Source organism: Bombus affinis, chromosome 8 (genome assembly GCF_024516045.1).
Source record: "Bombus affinis isolate iyBomAffi1 chromosome 8, iyBomAffi1.2, whole genome shotgun sequence".
Lineage (NCBI taxonomy): Eukaryota > Metazoa > Arthropoda > Insecta > Hymenoptera > Apidae > Bombus > Bombus affinis.
This window is the reverse complement of record NC_066351.1, coordinates 3,857,708-3,884,795: the sequence shown is the minus strand read 5'-3', so window position 1 is coordinate 3,884,795 and position 27,088 is coordinate 3,857,708. Positions and strand designations below refer to the sequence as shown.

General features: G+C 32.5%; 3 protein-coding genes across 6 annotated transcripts; 1 reads left to right on the top strand and 2 right to left on the bottom strand.

The window, feature by feature from the left end:
• Positions 1-546: 546 nt before the first annotated feature.
• LOC126919520 (relaxin receptor 1) lies at positions 547-8,671 on the bottom strand. Of its 2 annotated transcripts, XM_050728859.1 has the most exons (21): positions 8,428-8,671; positions 7,617-7,730; positions 7,277-7,348; positions 7,039-7,141; positions 6,860-6,931; positions 6,700-6,771; positions 6,458-6,601; positions 6,308-6,376; positions 6,167-6,238; positions 5,745-5,816; positions 5,562-5,633; positions 5,176-5,247; positions 4,985-5,056; positions 4,765-4,835; positions 4,152-4,313; positions 3,646-3,791; positions 3,138-3,288; positions 2,278-2,407; positions 1,954-2,144; positions 1,136-1,291; positions 547-956 (listed from the first exon to the last, which is right to left on the bottom strand). In XM_050728859.1, the coding sequence occupies exons 1-21, from the start codon at positions 8,513-8,515 to the stop codon at positions 832-834; spliced, it is 2,226 nt and encodes a 741-aa protein (XP_050584816.1). In that variant the 5' UTR covers positions 8,516-8,671; the 3' UTR covers positions 547-831. The 2 variants fall into 2 exon arrangements, with proteins under 2 accessions (XP_050584816.1, XP_050584817.1); XM_050728860.1 differs by lacking the exons at positions 7,277-7,348; positions 7,617-7,730; positions 8,428-8,671 and having other exon boundaries at positions 7,003-7,105.
• Positions 8,672-9,932: 1,261 nt separating this feature from the next.
• Positions 9,933-13,188, top strand: LOC126919522 (odorant receptor 82a-like). The gene is made up of 6 exons (XM_050728863.1): positions 9,933-10,591; positions 11,741-12,026; positions 12,110-12,209; positions 12,377-12,487; positions 12,680-12,835; positions 12,936-13,188. The coding sequence occupies exons 1-6, from the start codon at positions 10,024-10,026 to the stop codon at positions 12,984-12,986; spliced, it is 1,272 nt and encodes a 423-aa protein (XP_050584820.1). The 5' UTR covers positions 9,933-10,023; the 3' UTR covers positions 12,987-13,188.
• A 337-nt stretch (positions 13,189-13,525) lies between these two features.
• On the bottom strand, positions 13,526-26,695 carry LOC126919521 (poly(A) polymerase type 3). Of its 3 annotated transcripts, none has more exons than XR_007711684.1 (12): positions 26,220-26,671; positions 25,216-25,451; positions 24,887-25,130; positions 24,558-24,662; positions 24,322-24,472; positions 24,024-24,235; positions 23,594-23,891; positions 21,242-21,418; positions 21,034-21,155; positions 20,780-20,954; positions 20,199-20,297; positions 13,526-19,927 (listed from the first exon to the last, which is right to left on the bottom strand). XR_007711684.1 is itself a non-coding variant. In XM_050728862.1 (12 exons), exons 2-12 carry the CDS (start codon positions 25,434-25,436, stop codon positions 19,874-19,876), a joined length of 1,854 nt encoding a protein of 617 aa, XP_050584819.1. In that variant the 5' UTR covers positions 25,437-25,451; positions 26,678-26,695; the 3' UTR covers positions 13,526-19,873. The 3 variants fall into 3 exon arrangements, 2 of the variants coding, with proteins under 2 accessions (XP_050584819.1, XP_050584818.1); XM_050728862.1 differs by lacking the exon at positions 26,220-26,671 and adding an exon at positions 26,678-26,695 and having other exon boundaries at positions 20,784-20,954; XM_050728861.1 differs by having other exon boundaries at positions 20,784-20,954.
• Between the last annotated feature and the right edge of the window lie 393 nt (positions 26,696-27,088).

The following is a 27,088-nucleotide window of genomic DNA, read 5'->3' as shown; positions in this document are numbered from 1 at the left end:
ATCAACGTGCTGCCCTCGCCGTGCCGTCGCGAACCAATCGTAAAAATCCGTCACCGTGAATTATCACCCTGATAGTTCTGATGTCAGCTACCCGAGTTTTCAATTGGTTGCTTGAATTCTTGAGTTTTAGAAATTTAGCAATTTTAAGATTACTGATCTAATATTTAGTAATTTTCAAATTTTTTTATTAAAAATTTAGAGATTTGAAAGTTATCGGTTGGAAATTATGTGACTTGGGGATTTTTGATTGGCAATTTAGTGGTTTAAATCAGTTTAACGATTAACAGTTTAGATTAGAGCTCAAATTGATCAGCTATCGATTGAATTATGTATTCTTCTCTTGATTTGCATCAACTGCAATGTCGTTTTATATCTCTAATAGCGGAACGGTATGCTCATATACCTTACATCATTAGAATAGATTACAGATTTTGCCGCATTAGATCTAACAGTCTTTCTCTCATTTAGTTTTTTTCCGAAATTTGTTTTTATATTCTAATATTTTAACGATATAACATTTTCATGCATATTCCATCAACCGAACAATTTACAGAAAATCATGTTTTATTTTATACGTAACAGTTCGTTGTATAAATATAAAACAGCTATACATAAAATTGTTTACTTATGTTAAATCTTTAACAACAGAGTACTTACTTGTTTATCTATTCTGTTTGCTGTACTGCTACAGCAATTAGCAATTCAAATATTGCATTCAACTTGTTAATCCATAGCTTAAAACCTTCAACTAATTTTTAGTACGCGAGAAAGTATATTACTCGTCTTTGCTGTGAGCTTCTGAGTAACAACAAATTAAACATATAACAAAAATCATATCATACGATTGCGTTTAACAGGTTGCATTTTCTTCTTATTAAATCGAATTTTATTGTCATACTCTTTCCCATTTGATAAAGACAACATTTTATCTTTGTTGCTCATTGCTGTAAACGTATCTGCAATATATTCACTTATGATATCAATTGCATTAGATAACTCAGCAAATAAGCAATAATTACCATTATTACATAATTCATTATAACATGCTTTATAATACAAACTACTGAGAATTCAATTATCTTAGTTTGGTTTATTAAAGTATTTAGAGTTTAATTAAAATTACAAAATTATATACCTTCGGAAGATTTTCGTGTCATATAGTTACGCACTTTTCCAAACCATCCATCATTTAGTCTTTCTCGATATTTAGGAGTGGTAAATGTGTATAATAGCGGATTGACTGCACTGTTCACAGGTAGTATAAAAACTACCACCCATGCGTGAAAATCAGCTACAACAAAATATTCAACTAGAGGGATGAAGTAAATCTAACCTTTATATGCGGAAAAATATCAAAAATATTTACATCATATATATGTATTAGGTCATCCCATAAGTTCGTGCCGACCTTTGTGTATACATTTCATATTTTAAAGAAAAACAAGAGAACTTTTATCGAGACGGAATAATGAAAAATAGTAAGAAGTTGTACAACGAGAGGGGCATTACATTTTTTCATGAAACTGAAAGGTATGTAAACAATCTTAACATATATAACAGCTCGAAAAACGGCACGAACTTATGGGATGACCTAATATATAAATTATATATAACTATGCAATTTTACAATATTTAAAAATTAAACAGGCCGATAATTTCTTAAACATTCTTAAATTTAAAACTTCAATTTACCTTAAATGCCCATTTTTAATATGCAACATAGGAAAAATGCATTTGTTACTGCTGTTTATGAATCAAATTATCGTTAATAAATTATTATGTATTACTAGATGTGTATAGTCAATTAAGCCTAAGAATTTATGGGCTAATTTGTATTAGAAAATTTCACATTTGTTTTACGGACTAGACAACAATTCGTTAATTAGAACTGTCATAAGTATTAAAACAGCAGACAACAGGAAGGAATTAGTAATACTAATGCAGATAATTTACCTGAAATAGGATACTTCATCATAGCTCTAATCTTCAAAACGATAATTGGTGCCCAGCAGGCTGCATCCGTTATAACGATGAGAAAAAATCGTAAGGCGAATTCGGAATCGCCAACAGACAAAGAACAGGCGTGTCTCGTTTTCCAAATGCTCAGAAACATACCCGTGTAAGCGTAACCAATCGTAAGCAGCCTGTAATGTGAACAAACTTAAACCGACATAACCTTTACAATTGCTTCTTGTTATGCATAAGAAAAAAAATTTATTGTACTGGTGAACTACTTTTAAGATCGTTGTTTCTTTAATGTTGATCGTGTCTGCTTACCCCATAAGGTTTAATCCCAAGAAGACGAAGGCCGAATATTCCCATCCAATTAAGTACGGATCGTCAATGTGCAAGGGGAAACACATTCCATTTACGCCGTAAAATCTCGTGCTGCTTCGCCAGAGAATCACTTTCGAATGAGTTACAATTAGTTTCAGAATGCTGTCCTTTCTTCGGTTATCTCTGCGTAGTGGCTACAGCGGGGAACTTTATACATGCAATAATTGTTTGCAACAGAATAAACATTTGATTATACTTGGTGCACATGGTATGTTAAAAAGAAATTTTTTTTTTAATTCCAGGACAGACAAAAATTTGAGGAATCCACTTTGACCGTGTGATATTCGCTTCTTTACTTTGGTAACCTAACATAACGTGAGTGTAAATTAATTATGTAATTATAAATATTCTAACCTATACAAGAATTAAAACTTACGACTTGAAAATTTCTGTAATTTTAATAAAATAAAGTTTTTTCATCTCGTAAAAATTTAAGAAAGTCTCAGTATATGTGTATTTGTTACGTGAAATACAATTATTCAGAAACTTCTACTATTGTCCCTTTCTCTTTTAATGCAAAATACAAATAGTTTAATAAATTTCCCAAAAGAGTCTAATAAACCATCTAATAATCAACAATTACATACGTACTTTCAAATCCGCTACTAGCTTTTGAATAATCAGAATAATCGACGCAACGCAACGTTCAATTGATTTACAAATTGACGAAATAAGAGCATGCTATCTGGTTCGTATCATAACCGATGGGTTAACAAGCGATCGGACATCTTGACAGGTTATTAGATATTATTACCAATGATGCCGAGGTTCATGCACAAATAAGAAACATGGAGACGAACCTGGCACGAGAGCAAGGGTAATTCCTGTGATCCAAATGATGATCATCGATGCAATTGCCGTATGCGGTGTCATGGTACGGTGACCTTTCAGTGGGGCTGCTATTAGCATATATCGTTCCAGAGACATGAACGACAGGATCAATACTGAAACCTTGACGGATCGATTTTATTTCAATATATTAACGACCAACCATTCCTCTTCTTCAAATACGTTTCGTATGACTCGCACAAAAGTTTCATGGATATTATAACGAATAAAAATCCGTATAATCCGGTATAAAAGTTAAATAATGTACATGAGGCTTTTAAAATATTAGAGAAGCGAAAAATACTTTAATACGAAAGATATTGTTATAAATATTAAACTGAATATTAATTAAATTTTATATGAGAAATTTCGTGACATTTAAAAGTAGATACCATTGAGTACTTAGATTTCAAAAATAAATACATTTATGGTAAAAATTTTATTTAAAGATTTGAAATAAAATATAATTGATAAGTATACCTCCAAAGATGTCATTGCCAATAGTCCTACAAAGGTACAATACCACGAAGACATCCATGAACTGGCAACTTGATTATAATTATCGCGGAATGTTATGTCTGCTATAGCGATTATAAATAGATATAGCCCCATCAACATGTCGGAAACTGTAAAAAGATTATAAAACTTCTATAACTATCACGCTTGTGTGATTCAGTGATTTATGATGGACAATATTGAAACTAAATGACATTGATGTGTCATTTTTATAGCATATTCAATAAACGAGACCGGCATTTTATATCCCTCTAAATAAATATTTGATGTATTTTATATACCTGTCCATATATCAAATAACAGGAATCTTGTCTAATTTCTCTCGAACGTGCATAAGAAAAATTTTTTAAACATTGAACATTTTTTTATTTGATATTGATAATATTTATTATTCATAAAATTAAATAACGCGTAAGTATATACATATGAATTTAATACCGATATTAAATAATTTTTAAGATATAACGTACCTGCTAGATTTCGGATAATAATAGTTAATACGCGATTCTCATCCTTGGCTGTGAATCTCCCCCAAAGAACAAGCATGTTACCCGTACAAGTAACACACGAAATTACCCATATTGCTGCTCGTAATAAAGTTTTATCGAGCAAATGGGATAACGACGATACTCCTGCATAGAAGATTCAATCAATCTCGAATTAATCGTCCGATTATATTGATATTTCTTTTACTAATATTGCGAGTTTTTAAGGAAGTAATAATGTTCATAAATATATGAGAATGTTTGCTGGCATTTTGTAAATATGTATTACTACATATTTTATAGGCGTTATTAAAGTCATCAGTGATATTATAATAGCTATAACCTTTTAAGCCATTTAATGAACTAATAACAGACCCATAATTCATTGATGACCATTTAGGTATTTTATGGGGATTGAACGGAATCAAAACCATTTAAATTAATGATCATGGTAAATTATAATTATTTAATGAAGAACCAAAAGAACGGGTATTCCCTAACATAATATCTAAAGTAATTGTAGCTGAATATCGTAACTGAATATATAAAAATTATTTAAAAACAATCTATCATTTTTTTATGTTTTTCAAATTCTTACCGTCACTAGCGGGTCGACATCGTTTTGCTTTCGGCGCGTAAGTCGCACAATAATGAAATTTCTTGAAGTAGCTAAAAAGTAATATGAATCATCATAAGAAATTAACGATGTAGTTCATTGCATTCACAAAATAACAATGTCCGATGATAGATACATTGACAGGAGTTCCATTTACAAAGGAAAGTAGTTTGTCTGACACAATACGGATAAATCTACTTACACGAAGTCCAATTGCTTGAACAGTGCGAATGCGTTTTTTGGTAGTGCATCCAAATTTATACCTTCCAGATCTCTAAAATTTTCACGAAATTAGCTATTTACTTTGATAGAAATCTTACAATATAAAAATTAATACAATAAATTATAGAAATTTTATAAACTTATTAAAAGAATCTTAATGCTAAAACTTACAGAGAATCCAGTCTTGTCAATGGACTCAACACGGCCATCGGTAAATTATAAAAGCGATTGTAACCTAATTGTCTGCAATAAATATTAATCCAATAATTTTCGAAAATTATTCCATTTCATTGCCTGATAATTCTGTCTTTACGCGTGCTTTAATTCTAGCATGAAACCACGATAATCACATTGGCTATTCGTATCGGCCTTATTTTCGTACGTGTCGGCATAATAAATAAAAGTTTTAACATCAGCATACGTGACGTTCCTCTCGTTTGCTTTTCTAACGCCGTGCGTTCGACGGTAAATATCAGGTAAATATGTTGCAAGCACGCGCGTAGCTTAAGACGTGTAGCGTTACAATTTATGTGGATACCGGTGCCTCGTATACTTACAACCTCGTCAGATTTTTTAACGGTTGGAATACATTCAGCGGGATGGTCGTTATTTCGTTGAACGCCAAATTACTGAAAGGGAAAAGATCCGTTTTGCACGATGCACAGTGATGTACGAGGGACATAACTTCGTTACATTGCCATAAGAAGCATTCGCAAATTGAGGTAACGCGAGGAACTTACAGTTCGACTAGCTGCTCCAAATTTCGGAACGTGTCCTCTTCGATCGTCTTTATTTTGTTCTTTTGCATACTCCTGGCCAATGGTTGATGTTGCTTGTTAGTTTAAAGTCAGTAAAAAGTATTACTTAATTACTTAATACAATTTATTAGTAACACTTTTTTATGTAAAATTATAAAGTTTAATAGGAAATATTTTGCTACGATAGATACCATTACTTTAATTTTTAATTAAAAAAAAATATTGAGATTAATTATTAATATTAACGAAACAATTGAAATAGAACGAATAACGAGAATTACGCCATTAGTGTATTTGCGACTGCGATTAGAATAAATAAATTACTAATAACAGTTGTAAATATAAAACGTGTATAGGAGTTAAAGGATTAATTTTCTATATTTGTTATTTACGTACGTACGTACAGTAATTTTAATGATGGACATCCAGCGAACAAAGTATCGGGTATTGATTCGAAATTATTTTCATCCAACAATCTGAAATTGTATAGAACGAAATCAGTTTCGATATTTCAATTTCAGCGAAACGATGAGGTGTAAACTTACATCTCGCTTAATACCGGCAATTCTGGCAACTTCAGTCCTTCCGAAGTTAATTGATTTTCATTCAAATTTCTATAATAATGTAATAAATTAACATAAGATTAAAATCGTACAAAATTTCTACAAAATTATAATTTATGTTAAATGACACACATGAAGTGTAAAGCATTGCTCCCTTCTAAGTCTGAAAAATCTGCCACAGTGATTCTGTTTTTATTGGCCCTCAAAGATTCCAAGTTGGTTAAACCAGCAAAATGTCCAGGCAGAAATTCGCTAATTTGATTGTTATCCAAAGCTCTGTTCATAAAATACACATTATCTATATTACATTAAAATTGTGTAATTACTAATTTTCTAATAGCATTAAAGATTTAATTAAAAGTATTTATACTCACAGCCAAAACAATTTAGTCAAATTAAGAAAAGCTCCTTTTTCTAGCTCGTGTATATCACTACCATCAAGATATCTGAAAAATTATGTTTTCTTATCAAAAATATATTTACGCGATACTTATAAAAAAATGCACAAAGTAAATAAGAATCTTAGAAACTCACAGTATACGGATTTCTGAGTATTGCGCAAAGGCGCCCATTGGCACGCGTTTAATCGAGCTATCATACAGAGTTCTAAAAAATTAATCACAATAATTAAGAACAATTCACTAACGCGATAAAAATAAAAAAAGTGTATACTTTACGAAAGATTCCAGTTTTTTAATACTTAAAAACCGTACATGGAAGTAGTTTGAGACGATAGGTTTCTCGGAATTTCCGAGTAGTCGTGACAAGTGGCGCGACACTTCACGTACTTACAACCGACAGGAATGTCGGTGGCATCTACGAAGAAGAGGAAAACACGTAAATTACCAATTCTTATCTCGTCCATTGCGTTTTGCGGTTTATCGTCGCATTTTTATTTCTGTTATTCGATATTGTGTTCCGTTGTTCGATAAATTATGGATATTGCATTACCACAAACGAACTCGCTTACAGGTTCGGAATCTCTGTCACTGCCAAACCAGTCCAATACACCGTGATAATCATCTGCATACAAAGTAACACTTTTTATATTGCCTCGTTCGGTATTGCATTTATACTGTATAAAAGGGACACGTATATAAAAATGTCAAACATCGTAACTAAATTTTAAATTTAATTCGTTCTTGCCCGAAAAAGGAGTATCTCGATATGTTCAATACAATCGTCCAACACGGAAGTATCATATTCGAACTATAAATTATTCGAAGATCTTTTTTGTAATGGACCTCTTTGTCGTGAAAATTAAAATGGATGTAGTAATTAATGAACTAACAGCAATTTTGTTCGTCATCCCCGTGAGGACATTGGCTTTGCAAGTCGCACCAATTTCTCTGTGGTAGACAAATTGTGGTATTGTAACAAAGGAACGTTCCCACTGGACAAGTGTCTGGAATTAGGAAAATCAAATTATCAGCAATTATCGAACGATATGAGTTCGAACAACACAATGTAAATGTCACGAATGAAGGATAATTTAGATCGATTAGCCGTTTCCAAATGTAAGACGGTATATTACTGCTTCGAGGTAATTGTTCAATCGTTTAAGTTCTTTATTTTTTATAAACGCAATTATATAATTATAAATGTGAAGTAATATGTAATTGTTAGGGAACAATTTATTGGATTGTTGTCGTTTGTAAGATTTATCAAATATCAATCTTAAGATTTATTAATGAGACTTCATATTAATTATCAGAATTGTGATATTATAAAATATTACCGAATCGTTTCAAAAAAATCTTACTATTTCGTATAACACTTACAAGATATTTATGATATTTTGAATATTGATCTCTTTAATAATACTTTAATAATACCTTTATTCAGGGTATAAATAAAGGTATAAAACATACATTGTACGTGCCTTTATGAAGCTTCAGTCTTTCAATTAGCAATAATATAACTTAATAAAACAAATGTTTTATTATCCAATAAATAAATCATTTACTTCGAAGAAATGTAATATCAAACTACAAGACTAACAAATTAAAAGAATTTCTGGCAATGAATGAATTTTTAACGATGCTATATCATAACGAATCAACTTTTAACGATATTATATCATAATGAATGAAATCACATACCTTGATTAAAATAATACATCAGCCCTGATAACAGGCACAAGGTCGTGATTAAAAATGCGCCGATAGCACCGATGCGTTTGTACCTCATTTCGGAACACGAATGTTTCGATCTTTAAAACGATCTAGCGCCTCTGTGGTCCACGGACTTCCGTGTTTTCCCTTGCATGAACAACGTTTTCCACGTGCACTCGGTACAACGACTGCATGACACTGGTTGCATTCACTAACTCCGTCGCAAGCTCCGGCGTCACGCACACGCGCTCTTCATCGTCCGCGAATGCGGATTTCTTGCCGTTTGCTGCTAGGAATTTTACTTCAAATTACGTCGATCGATTGTCTTCACGATTGTTATATCGTAGGCGAACGAACGACTTGGTCGGAAAAGTTCCTTGCAATGAGAAACAAAAGTAGTATGATGAATATTGATAGACTTGTTTCTTGTAAAGATATAATTTTTGACTGAATTAATAGTTGGTTAGTAGCGGTAGAAGAAATATTGGTAAAATTATTGGACACTATGTGAATTGAAAACATGTAACGCAATTAGGCAGAATTCGTAGGTGTAGGTTTTATTGGATTATTTACAAGGATAATTCACAGATTCTTGAAAATTTTGTTACTTCTCCTGTTCTTTCTTTTAAGTAAATTTTGACATTCGTTTCTCGTATTGATTTGTATGTACAAGTCTACATAAATATACAGAGAAACTCTGTGCTTTTGGCATTTTAGGAAAAATATAATCTTATTTTTTTATAACATATTAAATAACATACTAAATAAACTTGTTTTTTGACAGAATGAATTTATTTCTTTTCGAGTGTACAGAATATTAACACTTATATTAATACCACTTTAACGCCGCGCTATAAATTTTATAGATTATCACTGTTATATTAACTGTTACATAATATTATAAAAATTTATTCTAGTCGATACAATGTTGCGCCTCAGACCAACGCTACACATTAAATGTTATGTATTTTATCTTAAATTCAAACTTTTCGAACGAAAGAAACGCAAATGTAAGAAAATAATAGCGCCTTGACCGCGAGCGCAAGAGAAAAGTTACTAATTGCAAATGGCGGGGAGATAGTAATTGGTCTATTACGTGTTCGCTATCGAAGTTTACTTTCGAAGTTCACTTTCGATTGTCGCTTCAAACTTCCTAACGTATGCAGATACGTCGGTGACAAAATTGCGACAGCGATTCGAACAATTCGCGTCAATGGTGTGTCTCGCCTCGAGACGACAGCGATCAGAGAATATGTAATCACTCATTAATAGACAATTAATATCGATCGGAAACACTCACGAGAATCTCTAATTTTCCGATACGAACTGTCTCTTCTCTACTGTCTTTATGAAAAGTCTAATTATCGGCTATAAGAGAAATATCATAAATTCAGGAACTTTTTTTCCACTATTGATCAAATATATCAAATATACATACTTAAAAAGCAACTGAATTGTTACGAATCGTATCAAAAGCTATAACACTAGTTCCTTTTGCCATGTGTTATTCTACCATCCTTCAATATGTACATCGGATTACAGTTGACACGAAAAGTATCTTAATCTCCATAAATTACAATATACATGACATTTGAAAAAAGAGTAACATCTCGACAATTGCAATTCGATACTGTAGCAGTCCTCAAGCTAAAAGTCTTGAGTCAAGTTGTCACGTCTTTAAGAATGAAGAAGCCGATATCATCGTACGTAGAACTGTTCTACGACGAGAACGTGATCTCGTGGAGCAAACGACTCTTGAACTTATCCGGGCTATGGCCGCATAATCGTAACGATGTTCGATTTTTCTTCTACGTTACGTACGTCGTGATCTTCACCTGGTTGGAGATTGTGACGCTGCTGCAGAATATACACGACCTTGAGAAGACGCTGAAGAATATCACGCTATCATTCCCGACTATCTTGATAGTACTAAAGGCCATGATGTTTCGGTTGAACATGCATCTTGTGCTACCATTGCTGACGGTCGTGAAAAGGGACGTGAAACTTGGATTGTATAGATCAGAAGAGGAAAGGCGAACGGTCGTTTGGTATAACGTGGCCGCCACGTTATTTTCCACCTCGTCGGTCTTGTCTTTATTCTTCGTGCCCACTTTGTTTTATGCCAAACCAATCGTCAGCTGTCTTTTATCCAGTAAGTTCAATCTGTAATTCGGTGGTTCGTATCTATAATTCGAGAGAATAGATTGATTCTGTCGATCGACGAAGTTCAGGATGTTGATATTCTTATTCAAAGAGGAATGATATTAGTGAGAATAATCTATTGATAATAAGTGGGAGTCAATGTGATATGTGGGGAGATGCTACTCTTGATTACTTTTTGATTTAGTGTCACCAAATAATTAGAGAATATATATGTCAATTCTGTGCATATTTTTGCTTCGAAACATTTGTCTATTCCTTAAATGCTCTATCCGCATTCCATTGTGCAAAATTTTTAAATCTAAGGGTAAAATGAATGAAGATAATTTAACAAGTAAATGTAATGTGTGAATAGGTAAAGTTTATTTTTAATTGCTTTTTGGTTTATTTTCCGTCAAGGAAAACACGTATTTGTACGATGTCCATCAACGAGAACTTAATTTTAAATTCGGAAATCGGTGCTTGATGTTTCAAACTTAAAACGTAAAACAACGTGGATTGTGGGATGGAAAAAGTGGCGGTTTTATTAAGCCGGCAGGTATTATCAACGCGTCGCGAATACTCATGCAGGATAAATCAAGACTTTAATGCGAACTTTATCGCCCAGATCCAGGAAACGCATTCGATATCCGTATCCATACGATCACGCGTACAGTTACCTCGCGTATGCAGCTTTATGGTGTTCCAAGGCGACAGTTACTTCCTTCACGATACACAAAACGGTTACGTTTTACGAGCCTGTCACAGTTTGTCGAAGATTTTGCACGACCACCGACTGTGCGATTCTCTTTTTCGCGGTCGTTTCCAGCACAGTTTCGTTCGACGGCCAAGCAAACGCGAATTTATGTACTCGATGCTCTTCTTTGGTCTTCCTTCTCTTCATTCTCGATAAGTGGTATAAGTAGTGGAATGTGAGTTTGATGGAATATTGTATTTTTTTGTATTTTTGTACTTTTGTAAAATCAAAGCTTTTAGTATTAATATATTATTAATAATATATGTAAGGTTATTAACTAAATATTATTAACTCTTCAACTACAGACGACTTTTCTAATATTGTCTATAAAATCGTGAACTGACTCTATTCGTTATATTTTGAATATATATTTACGTTTCGTTAACATATCACATTAATTCGCAGAATTCAATAATTGTACGCTTCCTTACGAGTTACCGATGAAAGTGAATAACATTTATGAAGTGACAGGAGTACAATCATACGCTTTATTGTGCGTTTATTTAATACCAGCAAGTATGTTGTTAACAATCGGTGCAACCGGCGCGGATAGTCTTTTGGTGGCGTTAACGTTTCACCTTTGTAGTCAACTTTCAATTCTGGCACATCGTATCAGAAATATCAGTATTGAACCGCAAATATATTCTTCAGAAATGAGAGCGCTCGTTGAACGACACATCGAACTTCTCCAGTAAGTCGATGAACATAAAAATAAAATTCCTTCGTTGACCTAGTACGATTTGATTGAAAATGTTATTGTTAATTGAATTACAGACTGGCAAGTATTTTAGCAAAGGCATTTAGTTCTCTGATGTTTATACAGACATTAGGATTAATATTCTCTTTATGCATCGTGGTCTACCAATTACTCATGGTAATGATACAATTGTTTACATTTTGTAGTATTCCTGTATTTTATTTATTTGTAATTTAATTTAGTTTGCAATCTTTTCTTAGTTTTTTAATGGCTTTAAGGGAGTCTTGCTTATTCTACACTCTCAATTTATTATTATTTTAAAATAAATAAGTAAAATTTTATAGACGACCGACTCTGGAGAAGATATAAATACCATACATTTTATAATTTACTCATGCGCTGTTATACTATTAGCATTCTGCTACTGTTTCTTAGGGGAGTGTTTAATTAACGAGGTAATTATCAAAAACAATACATAGAGAAAAGTATTTTTTTATTATTTATTTCAATATTTCTCATGCTACAACCATTAAAATATAATAATTCAATAATTAAAAAATGGTCACCGCAAATCGAAAAGCGCACAAGTAACTAAAATTTTTATGACTTCATAATTTCAACAAAAATACTAACTGTATCGTTTCCAGAGTAGTGAAATGCAAGTGGCTTGCTATTTCATAAACTGGTATGACTTACCGGAACAATACACGCGATCTTTAATATTTTGTATCGCTCGATCGCAGAAACCATCATACCTTACCGCTGGCAAGTTCTACGTGTTTTCCCTAGAAACGTTTGGCGTTGTAAGTTATTTTCCAAATATAACATCACTGAATATTATTAAATTCTTGCACTAAACTTGCTTAGTAGATATATAATTTACACGTTTCAACTTATTTGTAGATAGTAAAAGCATCGATGGCATATCTCTCCGTTTTGAAAAGTATTATTTGAATGATTACAAGGATCAACTCAACTTGTCGAATTTATTGAACATATAAAAAGAAACAAATTATTCGAACCATTAATTGCGGATATACGACTTGATCTTATAATCGAACAGTGAAAAGATAGATTTAATTCTTCAATATTAAACGTAAAGCTGTTAAACGCGCACTATAATTTTCTACTGTGATAAAAGACTCATCTTTCGTAACCTTTAAACTTCTTTAATTTCCCTTAGTACTTTAATCAATGCAATTATATATTTCCTTCATATCCCTAAAACATTACTTTCACTATCAATCTTCTTATGATACAGTAAACGGTGTACGATCGACGATTATTAATCGAACTAGAATTAAGTGTCAGGTCTGAAAAGAATAAACGTCAACGTCGCCTAGATAGAATGACTACAGAGATCGAATCTGTCGAAATCAATTTTTCTCTATTGGAAGTCACTTGTACGTGATTTACAACGTACCAACGATATACGTATATCAAGCTCTCGGAACGTATCATTCTATCTAATCGTCGTCGAACACAAGTACGTGTTGGCTGAAGGAATTAAAAGAAAAATTTATTTCGGTTTATTCAAGAAAGATACAGAGTGTACAACTGCCGAGGGGGATACAAATTATGCATATAACTCGTGATTCACGGTAAATAATCGTCCCTATTGCCAGGTCGAAGCACGTGGACCCTGCCGTCGTGTGTTATCTCTTTACAACGACCTCGATCCTACGAATGGAGTAACAGCTAACGCGCATACGGCCTTCACGATACACCGATCTCTCGCCACACGGTCCGCTGCGATCCATGCACGTTTACAGCACGTGTGTACACTTTCAGTGGCAGGAACTTAAGTAACAGTGTGCATCGTCATGTACCTCTGACGCCGATCCGGAGAGACACGGCTGATCCTCCACGAGGTATTCAGACATGGAAAAGAAACAGACGGCAAAGGCTTTGCACGCGTTTCGTTTCAGAACAGAGATACATGGCCGCGACTTATACGATCGTGGGACAACGAACCAGACGATGGTTGGTTGCTTGCTCGGTGTATGATGGTATGGAGCGAATTCTTAGCAGTCATGGCCGAATCGTCTAGACGTTCGTAAACAAAGGTACATTATACTGATAAATTTGTTTTAAACGAATACATGGTGATTATAAGATAAAAAAAAGAAAAAAGAAAGGGAAGACTTAGAAAAGTTAAAGGGTAAGTATAAAACGATAATACAGGTAAATAATAAATCGTTCGAACGATACTCTATGGTAGCGGCTATTAATAGCTCGTGTTCATTTCCAGCGGAGCAAGTTAGTGTATATCGAGAATCGCTTTTTCACCCTTTCTTCCCTCGCGATTGTCATTTTTCATTTCTCAAAGTTGATCATCGGTACAAAACGGCTTCTTCGTCGGTACGGAGAACGTAAAAGAATTTCGCCACGTTTAGAACGATTCGTTCACATGCCTGTCCTGTGGCCGTGATTTACGATTCTTGATAACTAAAAATCAAATCCATACCAATTTGCACGGGTGTGCATGAAGATTTTTAGGAACGGGACCGTGTCGGTCGGTATATCGTGACAGCCTGTGTATGCTATACAAGCACATAAACACACGGTAATGTATTCGATGCTGTTTATTTCTTTCTTTCCTTTTTTTTTCTTCATTCAGACAAAACTGACTCACACGTTCACATGTTAATACGCAGCCTCGCAGATGCATTCGCGGTTACCTCCCACAATTATGTTCCGTATAAAATCGTGCGTTTGCCTGTGCACGAGGTCCTCTGGTGTATGTGTTTGTGTGTACGAATATGCACGTTAAGTGTATACACGATACTTCATGTACAATACTCTGTCTGTTCTCTGTGTATTTCGAACTATATGTATGTGTTCGTGCGTACTGTTCTCTGTGTGTTTGCCGTTAATGGAAGCGAGAGTTTACTAAATGTTTTTCGTTCTGAGTTCTTTTCGCGCTGTGTTCAAGAAATAGAGAAAAAGAGCGAAAGAAAAAGAGAGTCAGAGAGAGACAAAGAGAGAAAAAGAGAGTTATAATACAGGACAACGCCCGAGAAGAATTCTAGATCGGTCGAGAAACTTTTGAAACTTTTTACTATTCCGCGCACTCTTGAAAACACTCGTTTCTAAACGATAGACTTAGTCTTGCCCTCAGCAATTTTTTTCGAATTTTTCGTTTTTACCTTTTTACTCGTTTCTTTTTTGTTTATTCGTTTATATTGTATAAGAGAGAAGTGTGTTACGGATGGTGTGTTCACAGTTTCGTTTTTTATCTTTATCTACTCGTTTTGCTTGCTTTTTGTGGGGCTTTTTAATTGTTTTATTCGTTTATCGACTCGGGAACGTCGCATCGACACACAGAGAGAACGACTCGACGTTCTCGAGAATTGATCGAGAATGTACGAATGTGTTATAGACATGTCTGACGTTTCGGAACGAAAAAATACGTGAATGGAGTTCGAGTGCACGATCTCATTCGTTTTCTTTTCTTCCTTTTTCTAAGAAACGAAAGAATTTCTTCTTCCACTTATTGTTACTACGTGCGAGGATAATATTGATGTTCACTGCTTATATTAATCTGCCTGATAGTATTGTGTAAAATCTCACGATACTATTCACGTCATTTCAATCGCGTGTTTTCTCTGTTAGATAACGTTGAACTATTATGATGTACATTTGTTCTTCGTTACATGTCCTATTTCGATAGCAAAAAATTAACTAATAATTAACGAAAATAGCAACTGCTATTATTATAGTTATAATAACAATAAGTAAATTGACTACACGAAAGTACAGCGTTTCTTTTTGTAATTATATTAGTAAATATTATTGAGAACTATAATAGTAATAAAGAGAATGAGAATTCCAGAAGTCGTGTGAGATTTCAAAAACTGAATGCTGAACAAAAATATTCAATGAGAAAAGTTTGGACTATTTAAAAAATATTCATTGAGTATAAGCAGCACGAAACTTTTAATTATTCTATGAAATTCGTTGATATTGTAATACGATTTAATCATAGAAAATTGTTTCCTGAGCATTTTCATTGAGCATTATAAGCTGCCATACTTAATCTAATCGTATCATAACAGATACTCGAAAAATCATTGCTGTCGCGTCCAAACTTGGAAAATTAATTTAGTAACAGAATTATCAATAAGCAATGGAAAAGTCTCGATTAAAGACATGATTTTGTTAGAAAAAATACGCGCAAAGCTTGGTATGCCGATTTCTAACTCTTTGAAACGCTAATTTATACGAGCGCACACTTGGCTTCACGAAACGTGTATTTTTCCAAAGAAAATGTTTCTCTATAATCGTAACTTTCCCTTTCCCGATCAAGTATACGTTTAAAGTTTCTAATCGATTATCGCTACGTTTAACCAAAGAATCAGTCGAAAATTCTTAGAAATTTATGTATTGCACGATAACTAGTCGTTTTCGAGTCCATTTTATGAAATGGCGAAAATGGAAGAAACTGAATTTAAAGAAGAGGAACTTACGTCAGATATAAATAACGTATTTTATATTTTCGATCTGTGGGAGTAGTATTTTATATCTTCGATCTATGGGAGTAGTATTACGACAATTAAAAAATTTTATTTATTAAAAGACACAAGCGAGCAACCGAGAAACATCTAGCATCTATTAAAAAAATTAAAAAACATAGATTTTTACATAAATTTAATGTGTAACTACTAACCCTCTATAACCGGATTTTAATTCGTCTATAAGGATAAAGGTTGTAATTGATTATACCCTTCATTCTTATCCAAGAAATAGGAACTGACTATTGTTGTAAGTGGATTGTAGGGTCGTAAGAATACAGTGGTAACATAAATTCATGTAGTAAATAGCAAATAAAACAAATGTAACTTTCAAAGCAGATATACGTTATAGAGGGTCTCCTTAAACTATCGATTAATTACGAAATGTAAGTATGTTGTGAGGCACTTCTCTGCATATTATGTGAGCTTTTTATGACTTTATCACTGCTTTGGAGTCAGTTTTTGAAAACAACTATCAGACTAGCAATATCAAGCTAAACGAGAATACGAGGATATTTCATAATTCAATCATCATAAGAAAGTATTTTTTTTAGATACAACATTGAAATAGTTGCTGGCCAAGATCATTACCACTAGATTTGTAATAGTATTTTATTGTGAAATCGAGAAATATAATAGCTGTCAAATTTTAATTAAAATTATATTGAGAAAAAATGATTTTATAATCGGTGTACGACAAAAATTCATGGGAAGTTATCCAAATAAAACAAAATCGCAAGTGTTAAATCTGATAAAAATAAATCTAGTTCACTAATGTAACACTAAGCTGAGATTAATGAATAAAGTTTAATGTGTTTAACTATGAAAGCAAAAGAAGAATATCTTTTTGTAAAACGAGTCCGAAGTAATATTGCAAATATAACTCTTTGTTTCTATGATCTTTGTTAAATCTAAGAAATGTAAAATTAATACAGAATAGAAATTATTAATCACTAACGATATAAATATCTTTTTTCTTTTTTTTTCTTTTTTTTAAATATTAAAATGTGTAACATCGAATCGAGATCCATTCTCATATCGGAATGAAATATTTACAGATAAAGCAAGCAATTCATATAAACAGCAGAATAAATAATATCCTTCGTAGCGGAAAGCATAATAGATTATCCATATTTCTTCTGTAAGAAAAATTTTTATTCTGGATTAAAAAATCTTAGTTTACATATAAATCGGAAATTTTATGTACATTTGCCTAGATCTGTAAAAATCTCGAATGCTCGTATTAATCGAACAGAGTGGATAACATAACAAACTGATAGAATACGCTATAAATAATATAACATATTGCTTACCTATTATACACTATTCTAACTATACCATAACTGAAGCTATAATGGAAAAAAGAAGGAAAGCCATTTTCTAATACAGCATAATTTCTCGACTATACATATACACTTCAATTGGCGCAACGTAAATCATACACGAGGAAAGAAGCCGTATAAGGAAATGAAATGATCTCAAGATTACGACGAATATGTACAAATAACGAAATGGTCCCTAATCTCAATAGAAGTAACTATAGTATTCGCAGAGTATCGAAATAAGTCTTAATCGAATCACATACTTTCGAAAAAGACTTATGAAACAAAAATATAGAATGTGGTATGAAAATAAATGATAATAATTGTATGAATGTAGAAACAACTATTTAATTTGTGTCGCGATATTAATACACGAGTCGATACAAAAATCATAATTTGTACGTAAATATATATCACGAAGATTACTCTGCAAATACTTAGTTTCTGAGATTAACCTATACGTTTCAATGTATCGTTTGTATCGATACTTATACATATATTATTATTATTAAAGAGTGAACATCAAACACCTCGAAACGTGTGTTAATAACCGACATGCCTTTAACACAGTTGGTAATTCGTAAAGGAAAGCAATGAAACGATAAAAAAGATAGAATCGGGGTCATTATAGGATATAATTCTAAACTGAAAGGGAACTGAAGGCAGTCGAACACCTGAAAAACTCACCAATAGGTGATATAGATGATTTGAATAATCCAGATGCCAGTCCCATGTTGCATTGTTAAAGCTATAACTTCGTTTTCTGTGAATAAAAACTAAAAAGCGACTCTTCATACGAAACATATCTTCTACGTAACACGATCGTTAACAAAGATAGTCAATGGCTTAATTACAAGTGTTTCATTTACAGAGTATTAACTATGAGTAACCATATATTTGAATCTAATTAATTTGAATCTATAATCGATGATTCTTCTGTAAATGAAACATTCAATTTCTTATGCCAGTGCCGGTGATTTTCCTTCTGTTACTCGATAGGTTACGATAAAGAAAAAAATAATTTTTTCAGGCATCTTATGTGAAAAATATAGAGAATGCCGTATATATTAGAATTAAGTTCGTACAGCAACTAATTCAAGAGAGATATTCGTTTAGTATAGATAATATAAATAGCTGAAAAATATTATAAAATAATTAAAGAAACTAAGATCTACTATCATACTACGATTATACTGTTACAAACTTAAAGAGACACTGTTTGTTTCATATAATTTACACCGACGCGAGAGTAACGACTTGTTGCATGAATTATTTACAACTGAAACGTACATCTTTTTTTTTATCTTTTATCTACTTATGCATTAAAGAAATGCTTTTTATACAAGAATACGTTTCTTCCTCGCAACATCGAATCTTCTCTTTCTTCCTTTTTCTTTTCATTTAGCTGAAAATCCTAATAGAAGCATTTAATCAAAATATCATTACCTATTCACACTTCAGCGCAGTGACACGAATTATTTTCCTAAACCTGACACCGTGTCTCTTCTATCTTTTTTCCTTTTCCTTTTATTTTAATTTTTTTCTTTCTTTTTTAAATAATTTTATGGATAAAAATTATTATAAGTGATATGTACAAAATGAAATATAAAAAAATTATGAACCTTAGAGACATGGCAATGCTCCATTTGGTTATTACTAATTCTTCGGTCGCGACTTTTCAAAATGACCAACGCGATTTTTATGATAAAAAAGTAACATCACAGACACTGGCACAATCATTTGTTAGTGGCTTTTTTTTCATTGTTGTCCAATTGTTTCCATTGACTGTTGATGTTGTTCATAAATATTAAAATTAGAACGTCTGTCACATAATCGTGCATCGATTGACTCCATCGGGTAGTTTTCTCCAACGCATGACGTTGCTTTGTTTTTACGAAACAGGGGACTTACAGTGGGCAGTGGATGGTTGCATGAGAAGCGATTACAGTCTAGATGACCCAGAGGAGCATCTGTGGATCGACGTGAGGTAGTAATCCTGCAGTGGTCAAGTGCAAACGTATCCTTCCTGTGCTACTGTAGATGCACCAGTAGGCCCTTCCTAAAATATTTGAAATAACGAAACGGTTAAAGTACTAAGATTGCTGGGAAAACTAAAGTAAGAGAAAGAAGCGGGACGTCGCAAATAAATTGAATGTATCGATACTGCTATATTCTCCGCTCCTTACCTCTGCAAGATTCCGATTTACGTTAAAAATTAATGTCTTCTCCAACAAATCCAAAATTATCTTACTATTGCTGCTCTATTTTTATATGTAGTTACCTAATCTGTTATATGACAATTATTGTTCATTATATGTACAATATCTTACATCCTTAGTAGCTGTCAACGTTTGTTTGTATTCATCCAAGCTAAATCCGGAATTACTGTCTTCTCCACAAGACTGAACGACTAGCGACCCGTCTTCTCCCTATAAATAAAATTTTATTAAATATTACTGTAGTATCGTGGACAAATGGCCTAAAAAATATGAACCATAAACAATGTCGCGAAAAAGCCTAAGTGCTGACAGGCCCATCAATGTGTCATCAGTCTTTCAGTCGAATAGTTAAAAAAAGGCCTACGTGACTATGGTCATGAGCAGTCGCGGAACACGTACGTGGTGAAGCTATGAGAAAAAATAAAGGGATGCTTAAGGGAGAAAGACAAATTAACAGTCAGTCATGAGTTGAGAAGTTAGAGAGTGTGGTTCGTGTGAAAGAGAGCGTTGGAACCGTGGTGACGAGAGTTGTAAATTAACTATTTAATTGTCTTAGTTATAGCACATTATTGTATTAAGTTCACGTTAAATAACCATCGTTTCCTGTTCAATTCTAAATAAATAATCCTACATTATATATCAAAACAAAGATAATTAATTAATAATGATTAATAATATTTTATTTTCAGTACCTACATGGGCTACTGCTTGTTCATTATCGGTGACTTTTCGCTTTTTTCCGTATGCGTCTGTGCTTTGGTCGGATAGTCTCTTCCTGTTCGTCAAATCCCCTTGGTTTCGTGGAGAAACGCCACCAGTGTTACCGTTCCCAGCAATATTTCCGTTTTTATGTACATTGCCAGAAATCTATAAGAAAGAAATCATTAATAAACAAGTACACAAGTAAATAAACAAGGGAAATGAGATTAAAGGAAAAATGAATTACTTTTCTTTCTCGTTTGAGCAAACTAGGAGATACATAAGTGTGAAGATCCTTTCTCTTAACGTGTTTTGCTTCAATCCACATACCATCTTTTAACAAGTTCAACTGTTCCGCTTGCCTCAGAACTATAATTTTATAGGTTTATGAGTATGTAAGAAAATTAAAAATTAAATTATTAATAATTTAATTACACATGTTATAATGTACTTACTTGAGTCCACGAACGATTTTATATCGTACGTTAGATCAATGTTTAAATTTTCGCTTTTAGCAAATAACAAGCCGATAAACCACATGGAGCAGTGTCCCTCCGGTTCTGGTTTTAGTGGTGGAAATGCCTCCGGATTCACGTGTGCCAATGTAATGTGTGGATTTCTTTCCAGAGTACCTGTTTTTAAGAGTTAGGGTTTTGCCATTTTGGCACCCGCGGATTATTAGCATTGCATTATCGACAAATTAAATATTCAAAGTCAAATTTTTTATGATTAGAATAGACACAGATTAAGACAGAAGCTTATACAATTCATTGATCTAGAGTCCATTTACTCCTGTGTAGGATGCATAAACTTGTAATATGAAAACCTATACACAACTTGTAATAACAGCAATAAAAGTAACCACATGATATGGTAAACTAATAACAAGGCAGCCAATACATCGTTATTGAAGTTATCGATAAATTCACAAGATATTGTGCAAACCGCAAGTAATAAAAAATATAATAGCCAGATCGTGTTTAAAACTTTTTATACGAATTGATAAATAACAAAAATTAACGCATTATTTATTCGATTACAAATAATTTAACTTATTGGATCGTTCGATTAATTTTTCTGTACAACACCTCGTCTGTTATAATGATTAATGCACGTTTATCGACGAACTTCATTATATCTACATACAGTGGCTCACGAAAGTATTCGAACGCTTACACTTACAAATTTGAATTAATAAAATGAGGTGTACTAAACTAATTTGTTAAAACAATTTGGTATCTATAGTGACGGGAAGGTTTCAAGATTACATCAGTAAAATTAGAAAACAATTCAATAATATAGACCAGGAATTATGATACACTTATTAGAAACATTCATAGTAAGTGTCTCACAAAAGTATTCAAACGCTGTAACACTGTTGATAGTTTTTCATCTTGCTTTGCACCGAATGTAAACATCATTGCTAAATGAAAATATTAATACGTTCACTTGATATTAGGTTATCGTTTCAGTAACAGTAACGTAAAAGTGTGCACAATAGTATTTAAAATGAACATCAAAAAATATGAAACAAAAAAGTGTGGAAGAGAAATAATATATAGTAATAAAATCATATAGCAAGATTGCCGGAATTATAAACAGAAGTAAGTCCACAATACATTATATTATAAAAAAGTCAAAGAATGAGGGAACACTTGCACACAAAGCTCGATCAGGTAGACCAAAGAAATTGACTAGAAGAGAGGAGAAAGTTATCATTCGCGAATTAAAAAAAAATCCTACTACATCCGCTCCGCAACTCGCAAGTATGGTAGCTGATATGTTTCATAAAGAAGTTCACCCAGAATTATGTCGACAAATCTTACAAAACAATGATTTTCATGAGTACTGCGAAAGAAGCCATATATTAATGCGGTAAATCATAAAAAAGATTGACTTTTACAAAAACCTATATTAATAAAGATAATTCTTTTTGGGATAAAGTCATCTTTTCAGACGAGCCAAAGTTTAACATTTTTGGATCAGGTGGTCAAAATTATGTGTAAAGAAAACCAAATACGGAATTGGAAATTCGACATTTACATCAAGCAGTGAAACACAGAGGTAGATCGGTCATAGTGTGGGGGTGTATGGCTGCTAGTGGCACTAGAAATTTGATATTCATTGATGGAATACTTGGTAAATATAAGTATTTAAATATTTTAAAAAATAACCGTGAAGAAAGTGCCCGTAAATTAGTATTATTGGAAGATTTCCATTTCCAATAAGATAATGATCCTAAGCATACTGCTAAAATTGTGAAAGAATGGATTGTATATAACACACCACACATGTTAATTACCCCATCGCAAAGTCTAGACATAAATCCGATTGAAAATTTATGGGCTGAAAGCGGAGGAAGATGAAATAAATTTCAAATAATCTCAAAGCAAGTATTGAAAGATAAAATTATAGAAATATGGGACTCCGTTGAGTGTAGTTTTACAAAATCATTGGTTTACAGTATGGCACGTCGATTGAGACACACTATTGCTAAAGATGGTCCAACAAAATATTAATATTAAATAATTTAATAATATATGTAACGTTCAAATACTTTTGTGAGTCACTTACAATGCGTGTTTCTAATAAATGTATCATAACTCCTACCTACGTTGTTGAATCCTTTTCAAATTTTACTGACATAATCTTAAGACTTCCATCTTCCTATTGATATCTGCTTGTCTAAGCAAATTACTTTAATGTACATTATTTTGGCCATTTAAGTTTGCATATGTAAGCGTTCGAATACTTTCGTGAGCCACTGTATATAATCGAATATATTTAATATGTGTTTAATATTTTACCTATCAAATGTCGTATTTTAGACTCGACAAGTCCACACCATTCAAGCTGATCTTCGGCAGTCAAACTTCTCGCCAGTAGTACAATATAATGCTTATATTTTCCAAAGAAATTTGGAGGTTCAAATAATTTGTCCCACGTTGCTTTCCCCATGATAATTTCTTCTGTTATCGAAAGTCCATTTTCGAATGCCTCTTGCATAATTGTTCTTGTTGATACTGATACGTTGAAAGTTGAATTTTGTTGAGGATACGCCGGCGTAATTATTGGCATTAAGTGATATCTATCTGATATATTCACCTTGGGAAAGAAGTTTGTTAAATTAAGAAACTTATTAGTATAAAATATATTTTAATCAAAAGCAATATTAAGAATAATTCTTAATAATGATTCTATAAGAATTTATATTTATTCTTTAAGAATGATTCTTACTCTGGGATCCCAAACTGGATAGCCTAAATTAACATTGTCAGGTTGCTTTAAAAGGACTGGTTGTGGCCACTTCCATTGTGAAAATACAAGGAAAAATTTCTCTATTAATGTTGCTGCAACAGCATTAGGATAAAGTTGGCATGTTCTTGCAACTAACATTGCCCAAGACACACCACCTAGATAGCCTAATACATTACTATATATCCCATGTCCTAAAAATGAGAAAATAAAACAATGTATAAAAAAAACGCTTGTTTCATCTCAAAACATGTGGAAATTAAAAAGCAGGTAATCTTACGTTTTGCCCACAACTTAATGGCTCTAAGTGCCAGCCTAAAATTTTCTATATTGGGTACTAAACGTAGTATTTCATCTGTTACTCTGCAACCATTAAGGCTTCTTACACACTTTTGATCAAGATTTTTGAGAAGCATGTCATCTTTAAGATCCTACAAATATGGGGAAAATTTATTTGATATGCAATTTATAAAAAAGTGGAGAAACATTATATACATTATTTAGTGAGTTACTAACCATTGAATCAGGTATTTCTTTAAGTGACAATTTGGCAAACAGCATATCAATTTCAATACCATCAAAATTCATTTTTATTACTGGTACAAATGCTTCTTCTACTGCCTAAAATATGTTAAATAATACAATTAAATAACTATAAAATTTGCATTTGAACAAATAAACATTTTATGTATGATATATTTAATTAGAGATTTTTATTTTTAATTAACTAATGATAACTCTAAATATTAATTGTATTACTCACTTTGTAAATTTTATGTAAAGAAAATGCGGATTAAATGAACAAATAATTGTTATGATTACTTGATATTGTGTAAAGTACATACCCTTAAATCTGTAACTTCTTCTTGCATTTTCAGTAATTCAAAAAATGATGCAAAATAATCCGACCTATAGATGTGCCTTGGTACAACACATAGAGCATCTATATCAGCACCTTTGTGATGTACTCCTAACCTATATGAACCGAAAGTATATATTTTACCGCCAACTTGTTCAGCTACGCTGGATGGCATATTTCTGGCAATACTTGTGTCCCTTATCCATTGTTTCACCAGTGTGTTTAATTTACTAATCAAACATTAGAATTAACATAATACATAGTTAGTAGTGTTCAAAATATCAATATTATACAATGTAAGTGTAAATGCAATACCTTAAAATTTCCATCCTGTGATTTAACTCTGCCTCAGACTCAAATACATTATATGGCTTTAATGCCTCCTTTAATTCATTGGTCCTAGTAAAATCACTGGGCTTTGGTTCTGCTACACTAATAGCAGATGTCATGCCCAATGTACGTAGGTTCTTTTCTTCTTTGGATGATGCATTTGAGTTTGAGTTATTACCTTGTGATGACCACATCTTGACACGCATTTATTTGTTCTAGACCTGAAACAAGGAGACAATTATATTTAATTGCATTGATTTTAAAACAATGAATTAAACATAAAAGTTCGTACATTTACAAAAATTGATATAGATATTAACACTTGATTATATAAACAATGAACTATATTCCAATATATATGACTTTCTATCATTAAAACAGTTAATTATAAATTAATAATTGCACATCTTCATAAAATAATAGCAAATGATCAAACTAGTGTTTAATAAATAAATCATTTTAATAAGTAGTTTGTATAAAATATAGCATTAGATACAAATTTACACAAATAAGTTCTCTTTACTAGTTAAATCTTATTTATATAGTTTTTTAACGCAACAAATAGAATAAATACGGATAAACACAACATATTTGATAGAATAACATCGACATAAAGAGTACTAATCAACCCATCATGATGCTCATGTATCATATCATAGGACAATAATCATTGTACCTAAAGTATTTTCGATATCTATATTAATACTACATTTTTGAAACGCTACATAACAGTAAAGAAGTTAATATAAAAGTGCATGTAAATTTGTCCAGGAATGTGATAAAGTGATGATATTATGAAATCTTGAAAAAGATAGGGCAGAAACATAGATCAGAAATAGAACTTCTATGTCTACAAGAATATATAATATTTTACAAAATATGCAAACATTTTTAGTGATTGATTTGAACGAGCAAACACTTTTTCTTCATTCTATACGTGATCGGAAACACATGAGAGTGTGAACGTTGTATATTGCTTGGATTTTTACCGATAATACTTTGTCAAAGATGCGATGACATGATAAAGATAAAGAAACTTCGGATGTGTTGTCTGTCAGGTTATAAAACGTGCAAATGCCTCTAGTAAAGATGCATCACGTCTATCCGATGCTTGTGAATGACTCCTGAAAAGGAAATTGTATTCCTAGCGCGAATAGCACGTTTTTCGAGCTCTGCTTAGTCGCAAAGCAGAGCGAACAACTTGTAAACAATTTATGAGGTAGCAAAAGAATCCAGAGAAACGAAGGTCCATAAGTCACGAAATAGTTCGCGTCGAACAAATTATTCCATACACCACTAGTAGAAATTAATCAGCCACAACACCAATAGTAACACACTTTATGCACAGAACCCTTCGTGTTGCGATGTATCTTGTAAATAAATAATTAAACGTTAGTACTTGAAAATAACGGACAACACGTATATGCAACCGCAGAAAGCCACCTACAATCTAAACATGGCGTCGCTAACACGGCCTTATATAGCCTTCAGAAACTACATAGATAGAGTTGCAATCGACTGATTTCTAGCGCCGTGGTTGACTTGACTGCCATCTTACAGGGAATGGGAAATTAATTGCATTTTACATCTTGGTTATTTATAAGCAGATTTATTGTTTATTTTAATTGTTTACTGTCATGTATTATATTTTTTTATATTGTATAATATTTTTTCAAAGGATATATTAATTAAATCATAGATATTTAAAAGAAATATAGCTGCTGGCCCACGCATTGATGCAAGTGAAGCAAGTGCACTATAGAAATCGCAGTGGACTAATATTGCATTTCTTTAAAACGTATAACTTATGGTTTCCATGTCGAACGTGCTTTTATTGTGATATTACTGTTATGTACCC